Below are 25,150 nucleotides of genomic sequence, written 5' to 3' on the forward strand. Positions count from 1 at the left end.
TGTCTTCACTTCATTTGAAAGAAAGCCTAATTATAATACCAACTGCCGTATTGTTTAGTAAGCATTTTCGAGGACCAATCAAATCTTAACGTTTTTTCATCACAGTTGGAAAATACATACGCAATAGACAATGGCTTAAACACAACATGGAACAATCAATGAAATAAAATTGGGAGCATAAGTAATTAGTTAAAGTCCTGGATAAACGTTTCAAGGTATTCATGGAGTTGGCATTTTACACTACCTTGAGTACTCGTTTCACTCCTTAGCATCAACATATAAAAATGTTTTCTGATGACACTGGGTATTTCCACCCTCTCAGAATAAATTATTTCGTGTGGTGGACCTTATTGGGAGTGGTTATGTACATTATTCGTGTGACGGAACATGTCCACAAGGTACTGTGAAGCCAGACAATTTAAATACCATTTTAAACGTTTCTCGATTGGAGGACCTGTTCACAGTTGAAAAGTTCTTCAGATCTATATATAATCAAATGTTGCATTGAGAATAAATCTTGCTGCAGCTTTCGGTACACGACTAAGTCTCTGAGAACAATTATGGTATTAGTCATACCCCACATTGAACTACAATACTCCATAGGTCAGATATACCCATTATAATATAGAATACAAGTTTACGTCGCGGTAAGGTCAATCTACTGGAAACGAGCTTGCAAACAGAATCGACTTGTTCGTTCCAAGAAAATTCATATTTCGATTTTTACGACCAAATCTTTTCACAGCATACACTCTCAATAAAAGAATCTTCGACGGCAATAATTAATTAAATCATTTTGAATGGATTTCAGCCTTTCTCTTGAACCAATTAACATGGTTTTAGTTTTATTTCTATTTAAACCAATTCATTTCTCTTGCACCATTTGCAAACATTAGCCATATCTTCATCAAGTTTGGTATTTAAATCCTCTACAGACTATCCCTTGATATGAAATGTTGTATCATTTGCATACATGTTCGCCGAGCAAGCTTAATACTTTGACCCATGTCATATATAAGTAAAACAAAGAGCAACGGGCCCAGAATTGACCCCTGTGGCACCCCGCATGTTACTGGCAGTTAAGGGAGGGGGGGGGGGGGGGAAACCATTAACATATATTGTTGCCAGTCTATTAGATAAAATACGACTTAAACCCCTAGCCAAAATAAATAAATAATAATAAAACAAAAACGTTCTCAAGTACTTGCTATGCTTTACAGACATGTGACTCCCGAGCGCGGCGCGTGGTACTTGGTACTACTACTCTTACTTTAACAGGTTAACTTCATATTACTTTCCATTTGCAGCTTTTAAGCTACATAAAGTGAACGATAACCGACGTCACTTAACGTCGAACTTTGAAGACAACTATAGTTTCATGTGTACATTTTTATTTAATTATGAAGCAAATGTCATACTTATTTGGAATTCTTTTGCATACAGAAAGGTCACCTATACTTCATAATACTTCGTTTGCGCATATTTTGTTTCAATTAAAAAAAAATAGCAACTTGAAGTAAGATTAAGTGTAATAAGCTACTATGGAATATATTTCATTTTAAGCTTATTAAAACCCGTAATATCTACCCTGGATATATCCAAAAATTGTAATGCATGTCTGGGAGGTGTTGACATCTCCTTTTTGCCACAATCATAAATAAAGAAATGTATTTTGGCGTGATCTACAGTTGACCTTCCAGAAGAATTTCATACGTTTGATGGCGCTCTTGAAGGCAGAGTTTACATGGAATATTCCCATTTCGACTTTTGGTCGACTCGAAATTTGCTAACTAGCAATAGGCAAACAGCGTTAGCGATGTGCTTGATAAACAGTAAAAAATACCACTGCATGAACCAACTGCTCAACGTATATCATATCCCATTTAAGGAAGGAATGGTTTAATTTAAGAATTTCATCTGTTTGGAATATTCTTGCATTTTGTGTCTTAGGTTATTTGATATTGTTAAAGTCCCACTTCAAGACAGTCGGCCAGTCAGTATCGAGAAATCCCTCTATATAAAATATCTTTTTAAGTATTAAACGAGGCCATCATTTGAAGGTCGGTTTAATTACAATTAAGAGTATAAAATCAACCTACTTTAATGACATTAGTAGTGGGCATACGCACTAACGTATGAAACAGGTCTTCGTTTATGCATGTAACTTCTTCATCCTTTTCTCAGTTTGGTTAATATGAAATGAAGTGCGGCATTCGCTTATGTTATGATGTGTTTTTCGCCGATGTACCCATGACGCAAGTTTGGCCAACCTAACCCTTTGTTCGTTTGGATTTGTGTAATTCCATGGTTACGCACATTACATGTTTGATGGCTTTGGGTTCCTATTGGCATCATAATGTCATGGTTACTCACATTACATGGTTACTCTCGCTACAGTTTATATGACTGTAACATTCTTAAGATATAATCTGCATGATATCATTGGTTAATTGTAATGATAACTAGCAGGAACGAAATTCCAATTATGGGATTATCGACATCCGTGTGTTTTATGTAAGGGGAAGAATTAACACTTATTTCTTTTACTCATGCTATATCATTCACCAGGGTATTGAACAAAGCATTTTAAAACATTATTTTGAAAAAGTACTCAAAATGTTTCCAATGTTAACTTGTATTAGTGCAATATGTGTTCAATTATTCACCAAAAATATTCTTGAGATCAGGAGCATGTTTATTCACCGATTTCTGCACCGTAACTTCATTCCACTTCACCTTGGCCAAATGTTTGTGAGAAAATATGTCGCGAACTCCCCCAAAACCGTAAGGCCGATGGAACCCACATCTAGTTTTGTCTGATTGGGCAATACTGTAAAAATTAATTGCCATGTACACGAAAACCCAAACCATAATTTACTCACCAGTTTTACTCTGACAGCATGTACATATCTTTCAGAACATATTTGGTAAGCTTTTTGGCGTTTTTGATCTGTGCCGAAAAAGGCTCACCGAATTGGTGGGTCCTTGCTCCGAAGTTATAATCATTCAATATTTTTAAACCGATTAATGAACATTATGTAACAGTCTAATTGTTCGCGAGTCACAAGATGCCATAGCAGCGCATTTCTACCAAAGTTTGAGATGTCGGCAGAGCCGTTTTGGAAGGGATTTTCACAGAAAATTGCGGTAAAATGTACATAGAACATGTGACCCCTTATCCATTGACCTAAGTTACCATGGTAACCACATACTTTGATAGTACTAGACATGTCGATCATCATTGTCAAGGTCACATTTCAGTTCAAAGTTATCGCGTCAATCACTTTTCAATCCCTTTTTAGTTTGACCTTCGACCTTTCAGTTTTCGTTCTGAAAGTCAACAAAGTACAAGGCCCTGTCATAAAGCACCTTCAATTTCAACTTCAGTTTTAAGGAAATCCACATACTACTTAAGAACGAGCTAGATTCTTAATCCAGCTTCAGGCAGAGAACATATTTCATGTGGTAATGACGTTAACAAATTTCTTTGCGATGTTGTACACGCGTATCACTGCAACTATGTTTATGTCTTCAACATTATTCATAAAAATACAACCATTGATTATTCCTTGTAAAGTTATGTTTTTCATTCATCATGTATTGGCCTATTGCATTCATCTTGTGCATGCACATTGAAGGTCATGGAGACAACGGGAAAAGATGATGATTTCAATAAAATAAGCTGGACAAGTCAGTAATTCATGCAAGATTATATCAGTATTGGCCGGTTGATATTGATAAACTTCTAGGCTCATTCTGTCATTCGATGCTAAAATCCTTAAACAATTTAGATCATTAGCTTGCCTGACCAATTTACAAATAATCAAATCAAATCAAAAAATCAAAAAACGAACTTAAGAAAGTCGACAATTTCGACATGAACATGCAAGTTATCCAAATTAATATGAAAACGTTTTTGAATAATAAAAAATTCCATAGTAAGGTGAACACCGAAATTTTTTATTTCGCAATACTAGGTTTAGAAACTCACACAAATGGAAATGTTTTCACCCCTCCCTCTATATACTTTCCGATTCCTTGGTCATCATGGTGGGTACCCCTAAATCTCCCATCCAAAGATTTAATCGCTACTCTGAAGCATCATTTTAGCCATGACAACTGTTGACAACCAAGACCTCCATAATAGTCTGCAATGACAAAACTGTTGCAATATCCTCTCTACATTTAGACGCGATCAGGATACCAAACTTGAGTAAATATTCGTAGAGTAAAAAGGAACGCAAGATATTTTCCCCCAGCAAGCCAAGTCACAGAAACGAAACGGAAGCATGCATTCATATGAGCGTATATATATCTTTACTTACAGTGGCAGTGCGCCTGTGCTCGGAACAGAGGTGTTTGAGTCCTAACCAGATCATTACATTGTGTTCTTTGGGCAAGGAACTTTTATCTTCATTGCCTCTCTTCACATTCGTGTATACATGGGGACTTGCGAGGTGACTTGTAAATATATGCGTGCGCCGGTTTGTGGCTGCACCCTAAGGAAAGTCCCCCTTGGCACACGTACACGTATATGCACTGTAGTGCCTCAGGAGGGGCTTGTTTGAATTGAGCACACTTTGGTGTGTGGGTGTGACAAGTAACCAATGACCTGGGTTAAGGCATTAATCAAGACAGTTAACCTTCAACTTTACTGTCCTGTTCCCATTGGAATCTCCCATAAACATATGCAAAGTCAAAGTTCGAGTTGATTTAACCAATAAAAAGAACACACATACTTCTGTGAGAAAACAGGTATGAAGTCACAGAATAAGCATATATGATATATAAGTACAGCGTTATGTTGTTATTACCAATGGTAAGAACACAAATTAAACGGGTGAAATACTTTCAACTCACTTAGTAGAGGTTGGCGTCATTTATTCGATAAAAAATGGTTCATAGAAAGCTAGAGTAATTAACCAAAGTCGATAACTGGAACTACCACTGAATTTAGTACGCTGAAATGTGAACATTTGTGAGACAGCCATTTAGTTATAACCAAGTTTTTACTTTTATTTTGCAACAATATTTGATCACGACTCTTTCATCTTAAATAGCTCGTAGACAAACAAAATGAACTGAGAGTTCATATCAACTCATAAATTCTCGTAGACAAACAAAATGAACTGAGTTAGGGTTCATATCAACTCATAAATCGAAGTTACACTTGCTATTCAGCAATGGTATATATAAGCCGCGAAGGACAAAGTACACATAAGTTATATACCATATAGATACCATTCTAGCATATCATAATTATTGCATAGTCATGATACAACACATTCCTTGCATTGACTTCTGTAATGCCAAATTTATGCGAGTAACAACTCTAGTCTAGTAGAAACATATTCCCAACCCCCGCCCCTTTTTACGCAAATAGAACGTCTCCATATAATTGAGTTCGTTCAGTAGAATCTGTTGTGCATGTATTGTGCAATCTTTAATGCGACAAACGGTCCGAAGAGCTTTCATACTCTCCAGTTTAAGACACAAAGCATTGATACAGAAGTGTATTATAACAAAGAAACTTGAGAAGTTATTGCTTCCAGTAGAATCAATACGATGCAAGTCATTATCGTCTCAGACCAAAAAAACGTAATGTTTTTCTCCAAATGCATTCTTCTTGGAATCGCATTTATTTTACCATCTTGTTGCCTTACTGGTAAGTAGGCCTAAATGAATATCCATTTGTAATGCTAACCTGCACTAAATTGTATGGTCAACTGGTTGATTAATGTAAGAAAAGTATTATATTAGACTACATTAATTTATATGCCATATAATTTAATATTTATATACATGGTACAATTATCTTTGAAAGTGAACGTTCTGAATCCAGCTTCAGAATATATTTACTGTCAAATACTGATACGAGAATGCAGTCATGTGTTAATGATGTTAACAAATTTCTTTTCGATGTTGTACATACGTAAAATTTAAACTATGTTTATGTCTTTAACACTATTCATGGTAATTGTTACCATTGATTATTCCTTGTAAAGTTATGTTTTTCATTCATTATGTATTGGCCTATTGCATTTATATTTTGCATGCACATTGAAGGTTATGAATGAGACGGATCAAGATGACGATTTCAGTCAAATGAACTGGACAAGCCAGTTATTTATGCGACATTGTTTCAGTATTGGCTGGTTGATATTGATAAATTTCTAGGCTCTATCAGTCATACGTACGATGCTAAAACCTTAAAACAATAAAGATCATTAGCTTGAAGGTTTACATTTTCGACATGAAGATGAGAACGATACAAAATAACACGAAAACGTTTTTGAACAATACAACGGTCCACAATAGGGTGAACACCGGAATGGTTTTTTTTTGCAACTTTATGTTTACAAATTCACACAAACTGACATGTTTTTACCCATCCCCATTGTCTGGACTTTCGGATTCATTGGTCATCATATTGTGAGTACAATTTTCCCATGCAGCACCTCAATAAATGTCACAGGAATGGAGGCATACATTCAAATGAGCGTATAGAAGCTTTTATTTAATTGTAGTGCCCCTGTGCGCGGAAGAGATGTGCTTAATTGCTTTTTTCCATGGAAATCAAAGTTGATCTAATCAATAAAAAGAACACACATACTTCTGTGAGCAAACGGGCATGAAGTCACATCATAAAACTATATCAGTCGCGTATCCAGGGGCGTTGGGGGCGCGCGTCCCCGGGTAAGAAAAGAGTAGAGAAGAAAAGAGAGAAGAAAAAAGGGGGAAAAGAGGGGGGAGAGGAGGAAGGAGAGGAAGGAAGGGAAATGAAAGAGAAGAAGGAGAGAAAAGGAGAAAGGGAGGGAGTAGAAGAAAAACGCCTAGACACCGGGAAGAGAAAAAAGAAACATTCATAATTACAGCTCTGATCCCTATTATATACACAGGGTAGCCAGTGACGGATCGAGGATTTCGGAAGGGGCTTGTGCCTCAGCTTACCCCTTACACCGACAACTCCATTTTTGTCGTTTCCATTTTCCCTCTCTCTCACTAATATATATATATATATATATATATATATATATATATATATATATATATATATATATATATATATATAAATTTTGATTTTTGCAACCAAACCTCTACTCAGAGTTTCATGCTTACTAGCAATCGTCAGGAGGTGTACTAAAAAGCTATCTCTCTTTCACCTTAGTTTTGACTTTATTTTGGGGGTGTTTTGGTTGGTGTCTGCAGCTTGCGAGGATTTCTGATATTTTGTTCAAGAGATTAGGGCTAGAATGATCTATATTGCTAGTATATATATATATATATATATATATACATACTATATATAGTATATCATGACGCGCGTGTGTGTATGGAGGCCTTAAACAATTGTAAAATTCTGCTATGAAACCAACTGTGGCTGGTCTTGAACTCGACCGAGTCGTCGGGGAACATGACGCATTTCGGTATTAGCCTAGGATCTTTATGCGAACTGCATTAGACATATGTTCTTCGATGCAACACTGTCATCCAGAGAAAAATTGTTATACAACGCGAACTGAATGCTAATTGTTACCCCACTCGTAGTACCGTAACTCATACAATGAATCTAAGAATAAATTATGCATGCGAAAAACGCGCGCCCCACAACCCTACGCCCACCCCTCTAATCGCTTCCCGATGAGTTACAAAACCAGGCCCATCGTATACAAAAGTCTACTTGGATTATTTTTTCCCTGATTTTCTTCTGCAGACGCCCATGCGTTTCCCCAAACTAAATTCTAAGTCATGAGATCTAAAACTAAAAGGAGGTTTGGGAGCATCATTTGGTCTGGTAAATGTTGTTTCCGGCGATCTGGGAGGAATATTTGCCAAAAATTTCTTGTACGCTATGCGCGAACCTATGGTCGCGCTCCGCTTAGATAGTATCAGAGAACAGACACGCGTCCCAATCATTATCCAAGACTGATCTGCGCCCATGCATCAAATATGTTAACAGTGTCTGAATTTTCGAAATTTCCCTGACAAACATTCCTGACACATGGAGGTTTTTCTGTATTGGCTGTCCATAGATGAAATTTTGTGCAACATTATGGGTATGTTTTGAAGTGAATTGATTTCCCGAGAAGTGTGAATTTTCAAATTCTGAACGAATAATGGGCTTAAAACCTTGAAAAGTGGGGCTGACGGGTATCGTGGGCCACGACGTAGAATCACCTACAAAGGAATGATCCACAGGAGATGCGATAAGGTCGAACATGATGTGTGACTGGTGACAATCTGATGTGTGACTGGTGACAATCTTCAAAAAGGTTACGGATGGAGAAAAAAAAATATTGGGAAAATACTTGGTTACTCAGGCTATAGTGAACATCTAGTTGTTCATTTTTAAGCCCGAGATGTGCCATTTCCAGTGATCTGGGGGGGGGGGGGGGTGTCAAACCCAGAAATTTTCTTGTACGCTGCGCGCCAACCGATGGTGGCGCTCCGCTTAGATAGTACTGTAATTCGCGCCCCCCCCCCCTCCAAAGGTTAGAAATCCAGGATACGCCCCTGTTTATGATACATAAGTACATGACTTGGGTTAAGTTGTAAAGCAGTCTGGCGTGGAATTTGCATCAAAGAAGACTGTTAAACCTTCAACTTCAACTTTACTGTCCTGGTTCCATTGAGATCTACCACATAAATATGCAAAGTCAAACTTCGAGTTAATCTAACCATAAAAAGGACACACATGCTTCTGTGAGCAAACAGAAATGAAGTCACAAAGTAAGACTATATGATACATAAGTACAGAGTTATATTGTTATTACCATGGTAAGAACACCACTTGAGCGGGTGTAATACTTTTTTAACTTACTGGAGCATAGTTTGAGTAGTAAGAGTAGCAATGCGACATGCAGCTCGTCTCCTATATACACATGCAGAATACGTCGTAATGACATTGCAGTACATTTGACCAATGTCGTCAGTACACACGATACGTAGTATACTATTAAAGGTCATTTCGAAATATCAGGCATAGACAAATCCCTAACAACGCCAACAACATCAGCATGACTTGGGCATCAGAGGGCAGGAGAAAGAGAGGACGACCAAAAACAACATGGCGCAGGACAGAAGACAAAGAGAGTGAGAGGGCTGGTTGGCGATCCTGGAATGAGGCCAGAAACGCAGCTGCCGACCAAGGTAAATAGAGACGCTCTGTTGAGGCCTTATTTGCCTCTAGGCAAGAAGAAGACAGATGAGATGTTGAGGCATAGACAACCTCGCAATGAGCAATGAGAGTGGTCATCAATTACAGATACATTACTACCGACCTTACAAACCCCCTACACAGGACTAATGTCTCTCACGAAACCTCAGTACCTATAAAATATAGCAAAAACATGTAAACAAATCGACAACTTGAATATACAACTCGGGTATGATCTCTCGTTATGATTCTTGGAATTCAATTTCTCTTTGGGATTTAATTGGTTGGTTATATCAGGTATATGATACTTGTGCCATTGTACCAATCTACCACCGTTGTATGTATACATAACGTCGGAAGTAAAACTTGGTCTGCAAAGCCCGTTTTACGGTATACAGCATCCACCATATTGTTAGTTTAGTCTTAAAGTACAGCCCGAGCTAGGGTAAATTATTGCGGATTGATGAAAGAGGACAATTTTAGGCATCCTGGTGAAATTTGCATTCAGTTTCTGTGGTATAACACAAAACCTTCTGTGGTTCAAAACCTAAAATATCATTGGAAACAGATCTCCATAAAGGCTTTTGATACTACTTGGTATTACGTTATGATTGTTGTTGGCAGCACATATAGTGATATCTTACAGTCGATTGAAACTTGGTGTACTATTAAAAGTCATGAATCTGCGATAGTTAAAGGAATAGCGAAGGCATGGATCAAAGACAACTAATATTATTCAGTAACCTAACAAATCTGTAGTATTCGATTTTTAAGTTAACCGCTTCCCGTTCGAGTTTTGGGTTTTTTGGGGATAACACATATCCTCAGTTCTTACTGTAACCCTAATAGTACATGCTACCGATATATCAGATTTATCAGCCCGTTTCAATTTTTACTGTGGTAAAAAACTTTAAAATTTACAGTAGTTACTGTAATCTCTGTGTGAGTCGGCTGGAATTATATCATTTGATTGTTTGTGATTTCTGCATTAGTGCCTCGCAGTATTATTTTTTGTTACGATTTTTAAAATATATAAATTTTATATGGATTTCAATAATTCTTTGTCGTCTTGAATTATTGGTTTCCAGGCTTGCCAGTTCTGATGGTGATTGAAAAGGAAATATGCTGTTTTTGCTAACTTGGATGACTATGATGATAAGAACTAAACTTAAACTTAATTTATATTTAAATTTACTCGAATGTCGATGATACTGCTACTTAACTTCGTAGAAAAGCTTCTAGAAGTTTGTTACTTACAGTGTAAGGAAAGTGTGGCATTGTGTAAAGTGCAAGTGCAACCATAAAGTACTACTGGTAGTAATATGGGTTCTAGACCTAAATAATAGACGTTGTATCACAGGCTAGCCTGTGTAAGTTGTATCATCCAACTGTTACGTTAAAATCATAACACAACGCCAGTTTTACCACAAGAGTAAAATTGCAAATCTAGTATTGATTGTTTTAATGCGAACTGGCTTTAAAGGTTTTTGCACAATACCATGTAACCGATTAAAAGAATCGTCATTTGTTGCATCAAGGAATACTAGGCTGTGGAACAAGTAATAGGTAGTGGCAATAGTGTAGGCCCACATGCACTTGTAGTGTTTTAACCCAATCGTGTCCAATTTCTGTCATCTTTTGGAAAGCGTGCAAGTGAAATCCGTCTGTACTTGTGTTGGAGCAACCTGTTACCACACATCGGTTCGGCATAATTAAGAGTTACGAGGTAAATTTACGTGAAAACAAAACTCAAAACACCAAATCTATAGTACTACAGAGCACTGCGACAGTGTAATGTTGTGTGTTCTCATACGTTTATGACGTCACGCTGCATATATATACAACAATTTTTAGAAAGTTTTTAGTACCCTCGAAATTGTGATCGTTTATTTCTCGAAGATGCAAGCTTCGTTTGACACAAATTGGTTATAATTGGAAAGCTATTGCAGTCGGTTGGTTACAGCAACGGTTGCCATTGTTGTAGTTAATTTTCCTGTGTAGCGATTCTTTGGAGCTCACCCATGGTAGGTTACCCGAAAGTCCTTATCTGGAAGACGTGTAAAACTGTCCGTGTGTTTGTCTGTTACATCGACAATATTGTGTCAAAAAGTCCTCATAAGCGGTTTCTTCACACCTGGTAGGAAGGTGCCCCACGACGGGGACTTCTTTCTCGCAGACCCTAGCGACGAAAGGTCAAATATCAGAAGTTGCATTAGGTGAAAAGTGGTGAATGGCAGATTTTCAATCTCGGTATGGAGGTACCCCGTGATGGCAACTTGTGTTTCGCAGACCCAAAGGACAAAAGGTCACAGGTCAAATCATGCTCAAAGCGACTTTTTGCTAAAACGTGAAAGGGTTAGCTAGATTGCTGACTTTTATACTTCATAAACACCAACAAATGGAGCCAGTGCATGCGAGCTGCTGCACTCGCTTGTTTTCCACAACAAGATTTTTAACAGATCGTTTGTATACAACGTTTGACACCCTCACCTGTCTATAAGAAGAGAAACGTTTGTACTAGATGTGTATAACAAAGATAACGATTTCTATGTGTATTTCATGCTATATCAACAGCAACATGTATGTATTTCACGTATTTCGCATATATATATATATATATATATATATATATATATATATATATATATATATATATATATATATATATATATATATATATATATATATATACATATATATATATATTATAATACTATATAGCAGCAAACACTTTACCACAACGACGATTTATTCATAAACGACTTTTAAACAAAATGAAACAAGTGTTGGTGAATGGAATATGACGCAATTCTTTCATGACCCAAGCTACCAATGTCTTTACTGCGTAGAGGATCAATCGTACATAACGTATAAAGTAACACTGGAACGGTTTCAACCTTGGCTCGCCATGCTTAGTTTTGTGGTACCTTGCATAGTGGTGGAAGTGATGACTTTCCTTATGATTTGCCTACCTGCTGGAAATGCTGGCCTCACGTGTGTCTTGGCTTTGGTGGTTTTCTTACAGTTGTTGTACAACCTGCTACCTAGCACTGATGTCTGTAATGTAGGTGAGTTCAATGAGAAACAGATTATCACACGAAGGTGATGTTGCCTATTGCTATAAAAAGAATGAAAATACCACAGGGCCATATGTCTCATATCCAATGTTATGTTCGCCATTGCGAACTGTGGTCACGTGATTTCAATTTTATTGTTGTTTTTCGAATGTCACCGAACAGCCAGTGTCGTTCAGCTCAATGATTGATATGCCACTGGAACCGAGAGCGATATTTCTTTCTATTTGACTTTGTTTAAATATGAAAATGCAACTTTTAAATATGGCGATACTACGATTTAAAACTTTCATAAATATCACATACCGTGCTTGACAGGATCAAGACGCTTGCGCCCCAACCCCACCCAGTCAGGTTTGATATACATTCCAGTAATACTGAAATCTCTGGAATGCATTTCTGGGTTTAAGTAAAAATAGCTACAAGATAACTATTTTGAAAGCACTACAGCTTCTCGGCTTGGAATAAATACACAGATATTTATTTTTTCCTTCTGTGCTTTAAAGCCGTTACAACTGAACAACAAAACTTCAAAATCCATCAACTTCAGTGGTCTTCCCTCACCCTCCACCTCACCAGCTTTGCAATAATTTCCACACATATTGTTCGTTAAACTCACTGCGAGAGGACAAAAATACCTGAAAAACGCTTGAGCTTTCTGGTGTTTTGCCCCTAGACTCCCAATAGGGATCTGAGAGTCATTCCCAGAAAAATGAAATGTCAATCTAGTTTGTATTTTGTGCTTTAAAATAGCAATCTTAAATTCCTTCAACTTCTGTAGGCTTGTAACCCACCCCCCCCCCCCCCCATGATAGTGTAAAAGTTGTAATTATAAAGCAACTTGCGCTTTAATTAAAAAGTTTGTCCCCATACTGGTTGCGTGTCCATATATCCGCCTCCCTTTTCTTTGGAACTGCTGTTATGTAATGTTTCCAGACTAACAGATTAGGCTCTATCTTTGTGCGCAATAATCGTTGATCACCGATCATCGTAAGAAGCACCTAGCTTTATCCTGAACACAAAGAGTGTCGATTAAAGGGGAACATAGAGTCGATCATTTGACCGGGGCTGGCTGGTTTGATTTTTGACAATTTCGACAACAGAAAATACCGATCTAAATAATCCCGATATGATTATTTAAGTTTAAGTTACTGTGTCTGTAATAGACCACTGTACATGTATATATATAATATTTTTATTATTTTTAAGGAATATTTGCCTTGGTGTTGATGGGTTTGGGGTCGTTCTTGACAATAGTGAAGGTTATTTACTTGCTTGTGGAATATTTATCCAAAAAAAGAAAAGAAACTGGACCAACAATCTCCACCGAAATGGCCACCGGAGATTCTGGCCCCACGGAAAGGACAGCACTATTAAAACCTACAAAGTAAAAAACTGGTGCAGTTCTTATGTAGACTTGCTTCGTGACTGCTGTGACTTTTCTTTATCTCCCGTTCGAATGGTTTATAAACATCGTGTCTATTTGCGTGGTGTCCTTTATTTCGTAAGTATCGTTGGGTGTATTGCTCTCAACATCTGGTATTTTACAACTTAAAAAATAAGACATATCAAATATTTCATTATTACAATAATTGTCGATTTGTAAAAAGGGCGGTTCCTACAGTTCAATTTCCTGTGAGATACGTGATACTAAATACTTTATTTTGTCTTATATCATTATAATAACATCAGTCTTAAAGCTTGTTTACCTTATAATCGTTAAGCAATTTCGCATGTGCTTTTTCATAAGGCTACGTTAGATATAAAAAGGTGTGTGTGTCTTGGAATGGGGAAGCGGGGGGGGGGGGGGGGAGGGTGGATGGGGTACGGCATGCCATACGTTTCAAAAATGTCCAAAACAATATAAGCATGTCCAAAATAATATAAGCATGTCCAAAAAAATATAAGCATGTCCAAATTTATATAAACATGTCGAAACTAATATGAGTATGTCCAAAAATAATACGAGCATGTCCAAAATAATATGAGAGTGTCGAAAGACTATATGAGCATGTCCAACATATTAAAAGAATGTCGAAAAATAATACAAGAGCGACAAATGTAACTGCCTAATTCAATTATGTATTGAACATTTTGGCGATTTAAGTTACGCCATATGTTGCAAAATATCCAAAAAAATATAAGCATGTCCAAACTTATATGAGCATGTCCAAATTTATATAGACATGTCAAAACTATATGAGCATGTCCAAAATAATACGCGCATGTCCAAACACATATAAGTATGTCCAAATATAATTTGAGCACGCCCAAAATTATATGAGAGTGTCGAATAATAATATAAAAGTCTCGAGTGTAACTGCTAACTTCAACTTTGTTATGAACATTTTGGCGTTTGAAGTCACGCCAAATGTTTCAAATATCAAACTTTTATATTGGTATGTCGAAAAAAAATTAGCTTACAATACCTTCTTTGGAGGTAATTTGTATCAACTGACACAATGGTTATCATTATGACAATATATTATTGAAACATTCTTCTGTTTTTTGTGACGCAAAATAATTCAAAATATGTAAAAACAAGACCATCACCTAACATTTTTCCTTTTCACATCCCTTCGTAATGTGAGTGGTTTCGCCCTGCCTAGAGGTGCTGAGATTATTCATATATTGTTGCGAAGGCAAAGAAGTTCACGTGCGAAAGTACGTACAACATGCACAAGCGCTAACAACGTACAGTAGTTATCACACATGCGTACGTTGACAGTGAAAATGACGTACTATACTGTGTTACTTTTTTAACGGAAAATTGTGACACTTAATTACGGTTACCAGGCGAAGTCGGCCACTAGCCCAGAATTAAAAAAAATAAGCCTAGGTTAGGGGTATTCAACGTTTAATCTTCACTCTCACCTTTTAACTAAATTTCAAGATGGAAACGTGGGAAGAACTCGCCAACTACATATTATTGATTAAACCGCGTGGAATGTTGGACACAGTGGTTCTTCCTATTAAACTCACTGATAGTTACAGCACCTTGGGGCCAGGTTGATCACTCGCGCTACGAAACAACTCAACTAATATTTCCTCGAAAATAAAATCGTTCTTGATCGAAATATCATTAAAATATTAACACACACACTAATACGGTAATGGATGAACTGTATATCGTCTTAAGTTACGCTGGATATGGTGTTTTTGTTTTCAGCATACCAAAATAAAAAGTTTGATATTTGGAACATATGGCGTAAATTCAAACGCCTGACTGTTCATTACAAAGTTGAATCAAGCAGTTACGCTCGAGACTTTTGTATTATTTTTCGACACTTTTTTTTATATTTTGGACATGCTCATATAGTCTTTCGACACTCTTATATTATTTTGGACATGCTCTCATTATTTTTGGACATACTCATATTGGTTTCGATATGTTTATATAAATTTGGATATGCTTATATTTTTTTGGATATTTTGCAACAGATGGCGTGAATTCAGATGCCAAAATGTTCACTAAAAAGTTGAAGTTAGCAGTTACATTCGACATGTTCATATAATTTTTCGACACTCTCATATTATTTTGGGCATGATCATATTATTTTTGGACATACTTATATTAGTTTCGATATGTTTATATAAATTTGGACATGCTTATATTTTTTTGGACATGCTTATATTATTTTGGACATGCTTATATAGTTTTGGACATTTTTGATACATTTGGCATTCCGTAATGGGAGCAATGACCAGTTAGAGACTCCTCACCAGGCGATGTTTAATTTTGAAGCTGCTACGGTAGCTCAGATATTTTAAAGTGTTTTACTATTATATCTCAAAATTGTGTTTTTATTTAATTTCCTCAGTTCTCCCAAAAGTGTGTACTTCTTATCTAAGATTTTCGATGGACAGGGATTGTTTCAAGTTCTAAAAAGACGATTGTTATTTCCAATTTACATGTATATTCTCAACTTTTGACTATTTTTAGGAAAAGGCGGCAACTAGATCTAAGTTTTGACTCGTTCCTCGAAATTTCGAATTTTTATCTCAAGCTTGTGACTTTGCATCTTAACGCTTGGTATTTATTCTAAAATTTTGAACTATATCTTCCTATATTATGATACCGTAATTTCGACTTATTCTTGAAACTGAAACACTGAATCTCACACGTTCGACTGTTTAATATCAAATTTTCTTGAAATTTAGAACTATAGGGTAGTACTAAAGAAGGTGGGGAGGTTCTCAACAAGGAATCGTGCGGTACTAAGTGAAGTGTTTAGTCATTCAGCGAAATTTAGAGTTAGCAGTTAAAACCGCGATATTCATAGAAAGTTTGACATTATATCAAACAAAAGAACGAAATTTACCGTTGATTTTCCGATATTCCTCTTTGGTAATACAATTGATCCATTTGATATCTCATACTTGATATCTCAAAATTGTGTTTTTTTATTTCCTCAGTTCTCCCAAAAGTGCGTTCTTCTTATCTATGATTTTCGATGGACAGTGATTGTCTCAAGTTCTAAAAAGACGAGGTTGTTTCCAATTTATATATACATTCTAGAACTTTTGACTATATTCAGGAAAAGGCGCCAACTACATCTAAGTGTTGACTCGTTCCTCGAAATCATGTCTGCACTTATTTAGTGTGTACAATGTCCAGCTCCTCGTATCATCTTTTTCTTGTTCGTTTTGACTCGATTGTTCTCGCTTTTATTACTTAGGTTTGACGTTGCATATGAATACTGTACACTGTATGCTAAATCGGAATTATAAAGAATACATATACATTATCATACGTTCGCAGTTTGTGAATGAATAATAGTAACGTTCAGGTATATAAACTTGTTGTCTCCTCACTTAAATTCATGAAAAGAAACATCTTAATATATTACAGAATTACACTTTGGTATTCCCGGCAAAAAGTATGTTAATGAATGATGATATTACTTGAATCGTAGATACTTGTTTTATTTGAAACAAAGCCTAATTATGATACTAACTGTTGTATTGTTTATTAAGCTTCTTCGAGGACCAATCAAATCTTCACCTTTTGTTCATCACAAATTGGAAAATACATACGAAATAGACTATGGCATAAAACACAACATGGAACAATGAATGAAATGAAATTGAGAGCATAAGTAATTAGTTAAAGTCCTGGATAAAATGTTTCAAGGTATTCATGGAATTGACATTTTTACACTACCTTTAGTACTTGTTCCACTCCTTAGCATCAACATATGAAAATGTTTTCTGATAATACTGGGTATTTTCACCCTCTCAGAATAAATAATTTCGTGTGGTGGACCTTATCGAGGAGTGGTTATGTACACTATTTTATGTTTCGTAGTTACGAATCGTGACTGAAAAACACAGGAGACACCTTGTGCATTTTCAGGAATTGATGTTACATTGTTTCCTTGCGTTTCCGTTAGATGTGTATTTTGTTATCATAAAATAGTTACATTACTTATATACTGTGGAAAAAAGGCATAAGTACCTATCACGGAAACACTTTCCATGAAAAAGAAGAATACTAGCTTAGTGGTTAAGGAGAGTTTCAGACATATAATTTTTACTAAAATTTAATAAGTTGACCTTTCAGGTCAGGTACCATGGTAATTAAATATTGTTTTTTTTTGTAGTAGGCATACTTGAGGTACCCATTATGCAAGACTACTGAAGGTTTCCCCATGAAGATATTGCAAAACGTTTCCTTTCTCTTAATCACGGTAGCCACATACTTTGATAGTATTTGACATGTCGATTATAAGTTTCAAGGTCACATTTCAATTTAAAGTTATCGCAATCAATCACTTTTCAATTAATTTTTCCTTTGACATCTGACCATTAATGTTTAGTTCAGAAAGTCTACAGAGCACAAGACCGTATCATAAAAAACCTGTTTACTTCAGTTGGAAGAAAATACATAAACTATAGTAGGAGCTTTATTGACACAGAATTGCAGATCTTTATTGTGCAGCAATATTTGATTTCGACGACTCTTTCTTCGTTAATAGCTAGTAGACAGACATACTGAACTGAATTAAGGTTTAATAAACTCAAACATGGAAAATACACTTAGTTTTCAGCATGGGTATGTAAACCGCGAAAGACAAAGTACATAAGTTATATGCCATAGAGATATCATAATTTCTAGCATTCCATAGTTATTAAAAGGTCATGATACAACACATCTCTTTTATTGACTTCTGCAAATGCCAAATTTAAGGGAGTGACAACTCTAGTCTAGTAAAAACATGATCATAACCCCCCTCCACGCCAATGGAACTCTCCATATTAATGACATAGTATAGTATAATATGTGGTGCAGGTATTGTGTTATGTTAAAACCGTCAAACGGTCCAAAGAGCTTCATATTCCTAAGTTTAATACACAAAGCATTGATACAGTAGTGTACAATAACTTAGAATCTTGAGAAATTCTTGTCAGTAGCCGAATCGATACAATGCACCGCCTTATCGTCTCAGACCAAAAAATCGTAATGTTTTTCTTCAAATGCATTCTTCTTGGAATCGCATTTATTTCACCATTTTGTTGCCTTACTGGTAAGTATATATAAATGTCCATTATTGTAACTTATCTGCACTACATTGTAGTTTAATATAAGAAAAGTATATAGGCTACATAACTTTATATGCCATATAATTTAATATTCATATACATGGTACAAATATCTGTGAAAATTGAAAAGTCTTAATCGAGCTTCAAGCAAAGAACATCTTTACTGTCAAGTTCGATATGAGAATGCAGCCATGTGATAATGATTTGATATTGTACAAACGTATTACTGCATCTATGTTAATGTATTTAACACTATTCATTTTAATTTAGCCATTGATTATTTCTTTGTAAAATTATGTTTTTCATTCATTATGTTTGCCCAATTGCAATAATATTGAGCATGCATATTTAAGGTCAATACAACGGTAAAAGATGTTGATTTTAGTGAAATGAACTGGACAAGTCAGTACTTTATGCAATATTATATCAGTATTGGGTAAGCGAGGAATTGCCAAGGGAGGGGTGAAGTCTGTAGGCAACTAAGCGTAGCGCCACCATGAGTTGGCGGGAAGCGTACCAGAAAATTATGCAGCCCCCAACCAAAATTGTTTATGAAAATTCGGGCAATATGCTATGAGAATTTTTCGGTCACCTACTGAAAGAAAAATGCAAAGTGTTTTTCAATGGTTAAACTGATATTATTATTTTCATTATTATTGTAAGGTATGGTACCGAATGGTACCGTAATCAATACAACACGTTTCGATGACACACCCTGGTGAGGGTACCGTCACCTCTAGATAAGATTACCATTATGATCAGATTTTCGAATTTTTTTTGGTTTGTATAGAACAGTACTAAGAGCAGCATTTTCGTCCTTTTCTATGGTTTTTCTCAACCTTACTGAATCCACGATGCCATAACGACATACATAACTACCTTATCTATTCAAATCTTACTTCAAATCTTAATTAAAATGGTGGCATAAATTTACAACTTTCAACTTTGTTTTTTCTCGAAGATATTTCCCGTTGGGATCCAAATAAACCTCGCCCATAATATGAATATTTAAAAGCTACGAACGTCATTGGCCAATACGTAATATAACACCATGCTTGATTTGTGTAGATTGTTTATGGCAGTTGTACCAGGGAGCTGCTAGAGTCCAGCTCGCTGGTTGTACTTAGTAACCACCTCGACGTTTTGAACCTAATTTTTTAGCAACAGCTCATAAGTAAGCCTGCATTTCTGATTGGTTGAATTCTCACTATTGGGATGGGGGAACTTTATGCGATAAATATTAAATGTGTAATTTGTCGGACGACTCTTTTCGTATTTTCTGCAAATGTCCTCAAGTACTCGCCAATTAACGCTTTTGGCAGGGAAAAAACTTGGCTAATATCTTAGTTTACTGTTTTGTGATTGATATATGTAAAAAACTCGATGGACTTGTCAAAAAAGTGGAAAACGGCGACAAAACGCAAATGCTGCTTTAAGTCTTATGTATAGAGAAACGACAATGAAAACCAACGAAGCCTACTGCCTGTTTACAAACGATTCTGAAGTGAATACTACATAAATTAAAGCATCAAGGGAACAAACAAGAACATCAAAATATGACCCAACCCCACCCCCGCCACAAAAAGCGTATGCTATGCTTAGGGTTCCTCTAAGGAGGACTTTAAGCGAAGTCTTCATGTTGATACGTAATAGTCAATGAAAAAGCAAATAATTGAATGCTGGTAGGGTATCTGTAGATTCCAGTTTTCAAGATGTTTCAAACAAGATAATTTCTGGGATGTTCCTTGAAGGTAAGTGCTGATAAAGTGGGTTCCTCGGTATACGCCATAACGTAAATCCTTTTTTTAATAAATTGTAATAACTTGACCAAAACAAATGTATTGTGATATATATAAATATAAATATATAAAAAAATAAATATATATATATATATAAATAAATTTATATAAATATATATATATAAATATACATATATATATATATATATATATTTATATATATATATATATTACAATATTAGTTGCTATTAATGTATCATTTGTTAAGTTTGCTCTGATTTACGTTGCAATGGTAAACCCAATGAAAGTCTTTCGTTAGAAAAAAAAAGACACAATATTTGGAGAAATATATTCATATACATCCATCATAAGGTATGGATTTACCTGTTGATACTGTAAACCTTACATCGCTTTTGTTTGAATAAAAGAAAATCCAATCACTGAATAAAAGGATAATGTCGTATGTATTGTTATTTCTTCACTTAATTTATTGATATCCCATGCATCGATTCCCTTGTGTCATCACAAGGATAGAGAAAATCTCTGAATTTTTCGGGCACGTACTGAACAAAAAAATAAATGTGTTTTTCATTTGTTAAACTGATATTATTATGATCATTATTATTGTAACGACTTATCCAATAGTTCTAACCAATATGGAAGGGTAATAACCAAGGGCGGCGGAAGCACTTTTAATCTGGGGGGGCACCGACATCAAAGAATTGAATTTGCAGAAATTCGATTGGACTGATGTAGCCTTATATTTAGTACCCTTCATAACTCTTATTGTATTATCTTATTTGCGTATACACATTACTCTATCAACGCCCCCCCCCCCCCCTCTATGCATACTAGCACTGCAATATCCAATGTGCAAATTTGGAAACAAGGAACAAGTTTTCTTTTGAGACAAAATGAGGTGAAATCATGCTAGTTGCCAATGTAGGAATCTTTCGAATTAGAGTTTATTTCTTGATAATATCTTAACAATTTTTTCCATTCGAAATAGCTTTGAGTTTGACCCACAGAAATTCATTAAAAGTCAGGGGCATATCCAGGATTTGCAAAGTTGTATGCACGTACTATCTGAGCGGAGCGCCACCATCGGTTGGCGCGGAGCGTAGAAGAAATTTTTTGGTTTTACAAACCCCTCAGATGGCCGGAAACGGCCCTTCCCGAGTGTTCATTCTGGTTCCCTGGCCTCTTGCTAACTTGAGACACCTAAATTTTTATGTAGAAAAAGGGCACATTTTTAACCTGAGGAAAAGTGGGGGGGGGGGCACGTGCCCCCTGTGCCCCCCCGGTTCCGCCGCCCTTGGTAATAACACGGCAAATGATTGTATGTTATTGACACGCGATTTATAGCCTATGCATGCCTATATGATACGCACATTAACATGCATGGTGAAAGCGCGCGAACAATTTCGGTTATATTTTCGGGCACGTCGTTACAGTCCCCCCCTACCATAATCAAATTGGGTTCCTATACGCCTATGGATGAGAGTGGTATTCAACCGCAGATATATAACTTCCAATCTTCCAAAATCATGCCGGTTGAACTTTGCTCTCAGTTGCCGCCGAGTAGCATATTTCAAAGCCTAAAGTATCTTGGAAGCAGATTATCTCCATAAAGGCGTTTCATACTACCTGGTATTACGTAGCGGTTGTTGCTGGCAATTCAGAACGTTCATATAATTGGTCAACATATGTTATGATATGTTATATATAGTCGAGTGTAACGGTTCAGAACATAAAGCAATGTATGTACCTCAATGGTCAATTGCAGTTAAAAAAAATCTTAAAAGAGATTAGGAAAGACGTTGGTTGGAGTCTCCCGGTTTCGGTTTCAGTCCTACAATAGTTGGTAATGGAGCCACGTTTATAATATGAAAGGAAACACCTCAAAACACATTCATCATTCGAAAGTACAGTATATCTATTTAAAGCAAACTGCTTAAACCTCCGTAAATAAAGGTAAAGTGATTTTAAAAGGTGTCGAATCCAAAGTTTCCTAACCATGTTGTTGACAGTTTGGACAAACTATGGACCTTTAGCAGGACCCGTCATTGACTGGAATGATTATATAAGATTGTGGTTACATGCACACAGAACGCAATATGTAAAATAATGTTATGTAAATCACGGGTTGTAAAAAATACATGGCATTTTGTAAATATTACACAACATTCAGTAAAAGTATACGTATGCATACGATAGAAGATTGCCGAAAACTGTAGTAAAAGTCCACTTAGTCATTTTACATGATTACAAGTAACTTTTGCAAAAGCGTTAATCAACGAATGCAGAGTTAGATAATGCAACCTAACTAATTGTACCAGTTTGTCAAGTAAAGTAATTTATCATTACTAAATGTACTAATAATCCACGGCAATAAAAGCGCAAGCCACATTCACTTCGCGACCAGGCTCGAGCTACAATGGCATGGAAAATCACGTCAAAGGACTGAGTTGATTGACAAATTCGAAGGTAAGTTTAGTTATTCTGTAAGTGAACGTGACAATACTGAGTAATGCTTCTAAAGTCACGACTAAATTAAATAGAAGACTGTTTTTGATTCGCTTGCGTTACGTAGACCTAAAGTTAAATTTATACATTAAATTGTATAATAGGCTAGCTGCTGTTTGTCATGGTCAACTCATACTTGTCAGAGAATCACGGAAGAACGGAGGATGTATACTGTTACTTAGTGTATAAGTGTACGCCTAATCCTATAACTTAGTGTATCCATCTAGTCCTTTTTACAAAGTAGGGCTTATCCTTAGGTTATACTAGGCAATACATTTTAAAATGGCCTTGAGCATAGGCCTATCAGCATTGGCTGATATCATTTTTAACGAGTTAACGTATTCATGTGATGCAATTTATAATTACTGGTTTGCCATTTTAGCAGGTAGCAAGTAGGCGAAGGCTGATGTGGATTGGTGATACTGATAGACCTAACTAAGGCTATAGCATGGTAGTGATGTAGCCCTAATCATAGCAGTGAATGCAATTGCAGACATTTGGAGTGAACATTTCTAAAGCATTGTATCTTACCGACACTTCATCCTGCATACTTTGTTTAAGTACCAAAATGAAGCCCATAGAACGATCTTACCAATGATGTATTTTTTGGATGGGAGGGGGGGGGGGGTTGAGGTTATATTGAATATCTTTCCAAACAATTCATGAGAAAGTTTTTTTACGTTTTAAATTCTTAGAAAATTGACCTTTGACCTATTCATTTTTCTAAAAATAACTGGAAGTTAGATCAGCCCAGCAGCCTTACAAATCTTCAGAAGAAGCTAAAAAAAAAAAAAAAAAATACAAAGATACCTTGAAAAGCATTGGTCTATTAAGTGTGGCAGAAAGATGAATGAAATTTCCCCAACATTCCTGAAATATTTGTCAAAATACAGCAAATTACCGGCAGAAGTACTAAGTATATACATACTATTCAGACACAGACTTCACTCTCCTAAAAGAAAAAAAAACAACTCATATCTCTACCATTTTCCAACCAATTTCACCATAATTGGTGACAACCCAATTCCTTGACTTTTAATCAATTGCTAATAGACAGAAGAGATGTCATTTTGGGACCTAATTTGCATATTTGCACACAGAATGAGCTCAAATTGAATGAAAGTCATGTGACATGAGATCCGCAACTTCTCACTTGTCCATTGATATATAGGTTCCTGTACAAAATATTCTAAATTACATTAAAAGAGACACCTCCCACAAGACTACATTATCATCTCATGAGATTACAAGGAGTTAAAAATTATGAATGTTTACCACTTTGAAAATCGAAGCAAGCCAGATATATGTAAATGTTGGGGCCACCATGCCTATCTGTGCTTTAGGGCTAATTTAACTTAAGCTGTATGCAGTTGGCACACTAGATATCTCGTTTTTTCTTGATTGCTTAAATAATTCGTTTAGCTTGTATAACACTACTGTCTGTTAATATCAAGGAAACTTATGTACATATAATATATTCATCAATAACCATAGTGTAAAAACAGGGTGATGCTTTATTTTAAACTTGTCTTTTCAGATGGGAAAAACAAGGCTGCATCCATCTGTTACCACATTTGTTTCCTAAGAGAAGCAAAGGTGCAAACTATCTGTAAAGGAATCATGTGCAGCTTGCGTAGACTTTCATTGTGTAAGTGTGCATGTCCTTGTGCCCACCACATTTGTAATTATGTCAGTTTGTGTTTGGAATACAAAGCACAAATTTGATGCAGATATTTTATCTTAATGAATGAAGAATATTTATCAACTACTCAATTCCTGGTAGAGAGTAAATTTATCAGAGGCACTGATTTTAAAGTTGAATGTTTTTAATCCTCAGGAGAAATTATATGGTTGAAGAATATTGTTTTCCATCCCTCCATGACTCGGGCTTTCTTTGTTGTCGTTTTTGCCAAAGGCTCAGAGAATCTATGCAATGGGAATGTCCTGTGCGTGAGATGTCTGCTTGTGTACATGATATCTCAAGCATCCTAAATTAATTTGAGTTGATACATGGCAGCATGGTGTTCCCTGTTGTTTTCAGTGAAGATATCTTGTATAGGAATTAGTGGGGGGGGGGGGGGGCAGGAGGCTTAATGTGAAAGTCTTAAAAA

At 36.0% G+C, this 25,150-nt stretch overlaps 1 protein-coding gene across 2 annotated transcripts in view; it reads left to right on the forward strand.

The window, feature by feature from the left end:
- The first annotated feature begins 5,442 nt into the window (after nt 1–5,442).
- The window catches only part of LOC139978638 (neuronal acetylcholine receptor subunit alpha-3-like), a 44,921-nt gene continuing 25,213 nt past the window's right edge, over nt 5,443–25,150 (forward strand). Inside the window, exon 1 of one of the 2 annotated variants that reach the window (XM_071989012.1) lies at nt 5,443–5,665. In XM_071989012.1, the coding sequence (XP_071845113.1) occupies nt 5,566–5,665 (100 nt within the window). In that variant the 5' untranslated portion in view covers nt 5,443–5,565. Of the gene's footprint in view, nt 5,666–17,916; nt 18,759–25,150 lie in introns of those variants that run through there. The other variant, XM_071989011.1, reaches the window with a different exon arrangement.

Source organism: Apostichopus japonicus, chromosome 13 (genome assembly GCF_037975245.1).
Source record: "Apostichopus japonicus isolate 1M-3 chromosome 13, ASM3797524v1, whole genome shotgun sequence".
Lineage (NCBI taxonomy): Eukaryota > Metazoa > Echinodermata > Holothuroidea > Aspidochirotida > Stichopodidae > Apostichopus > Apostichopus japonicus.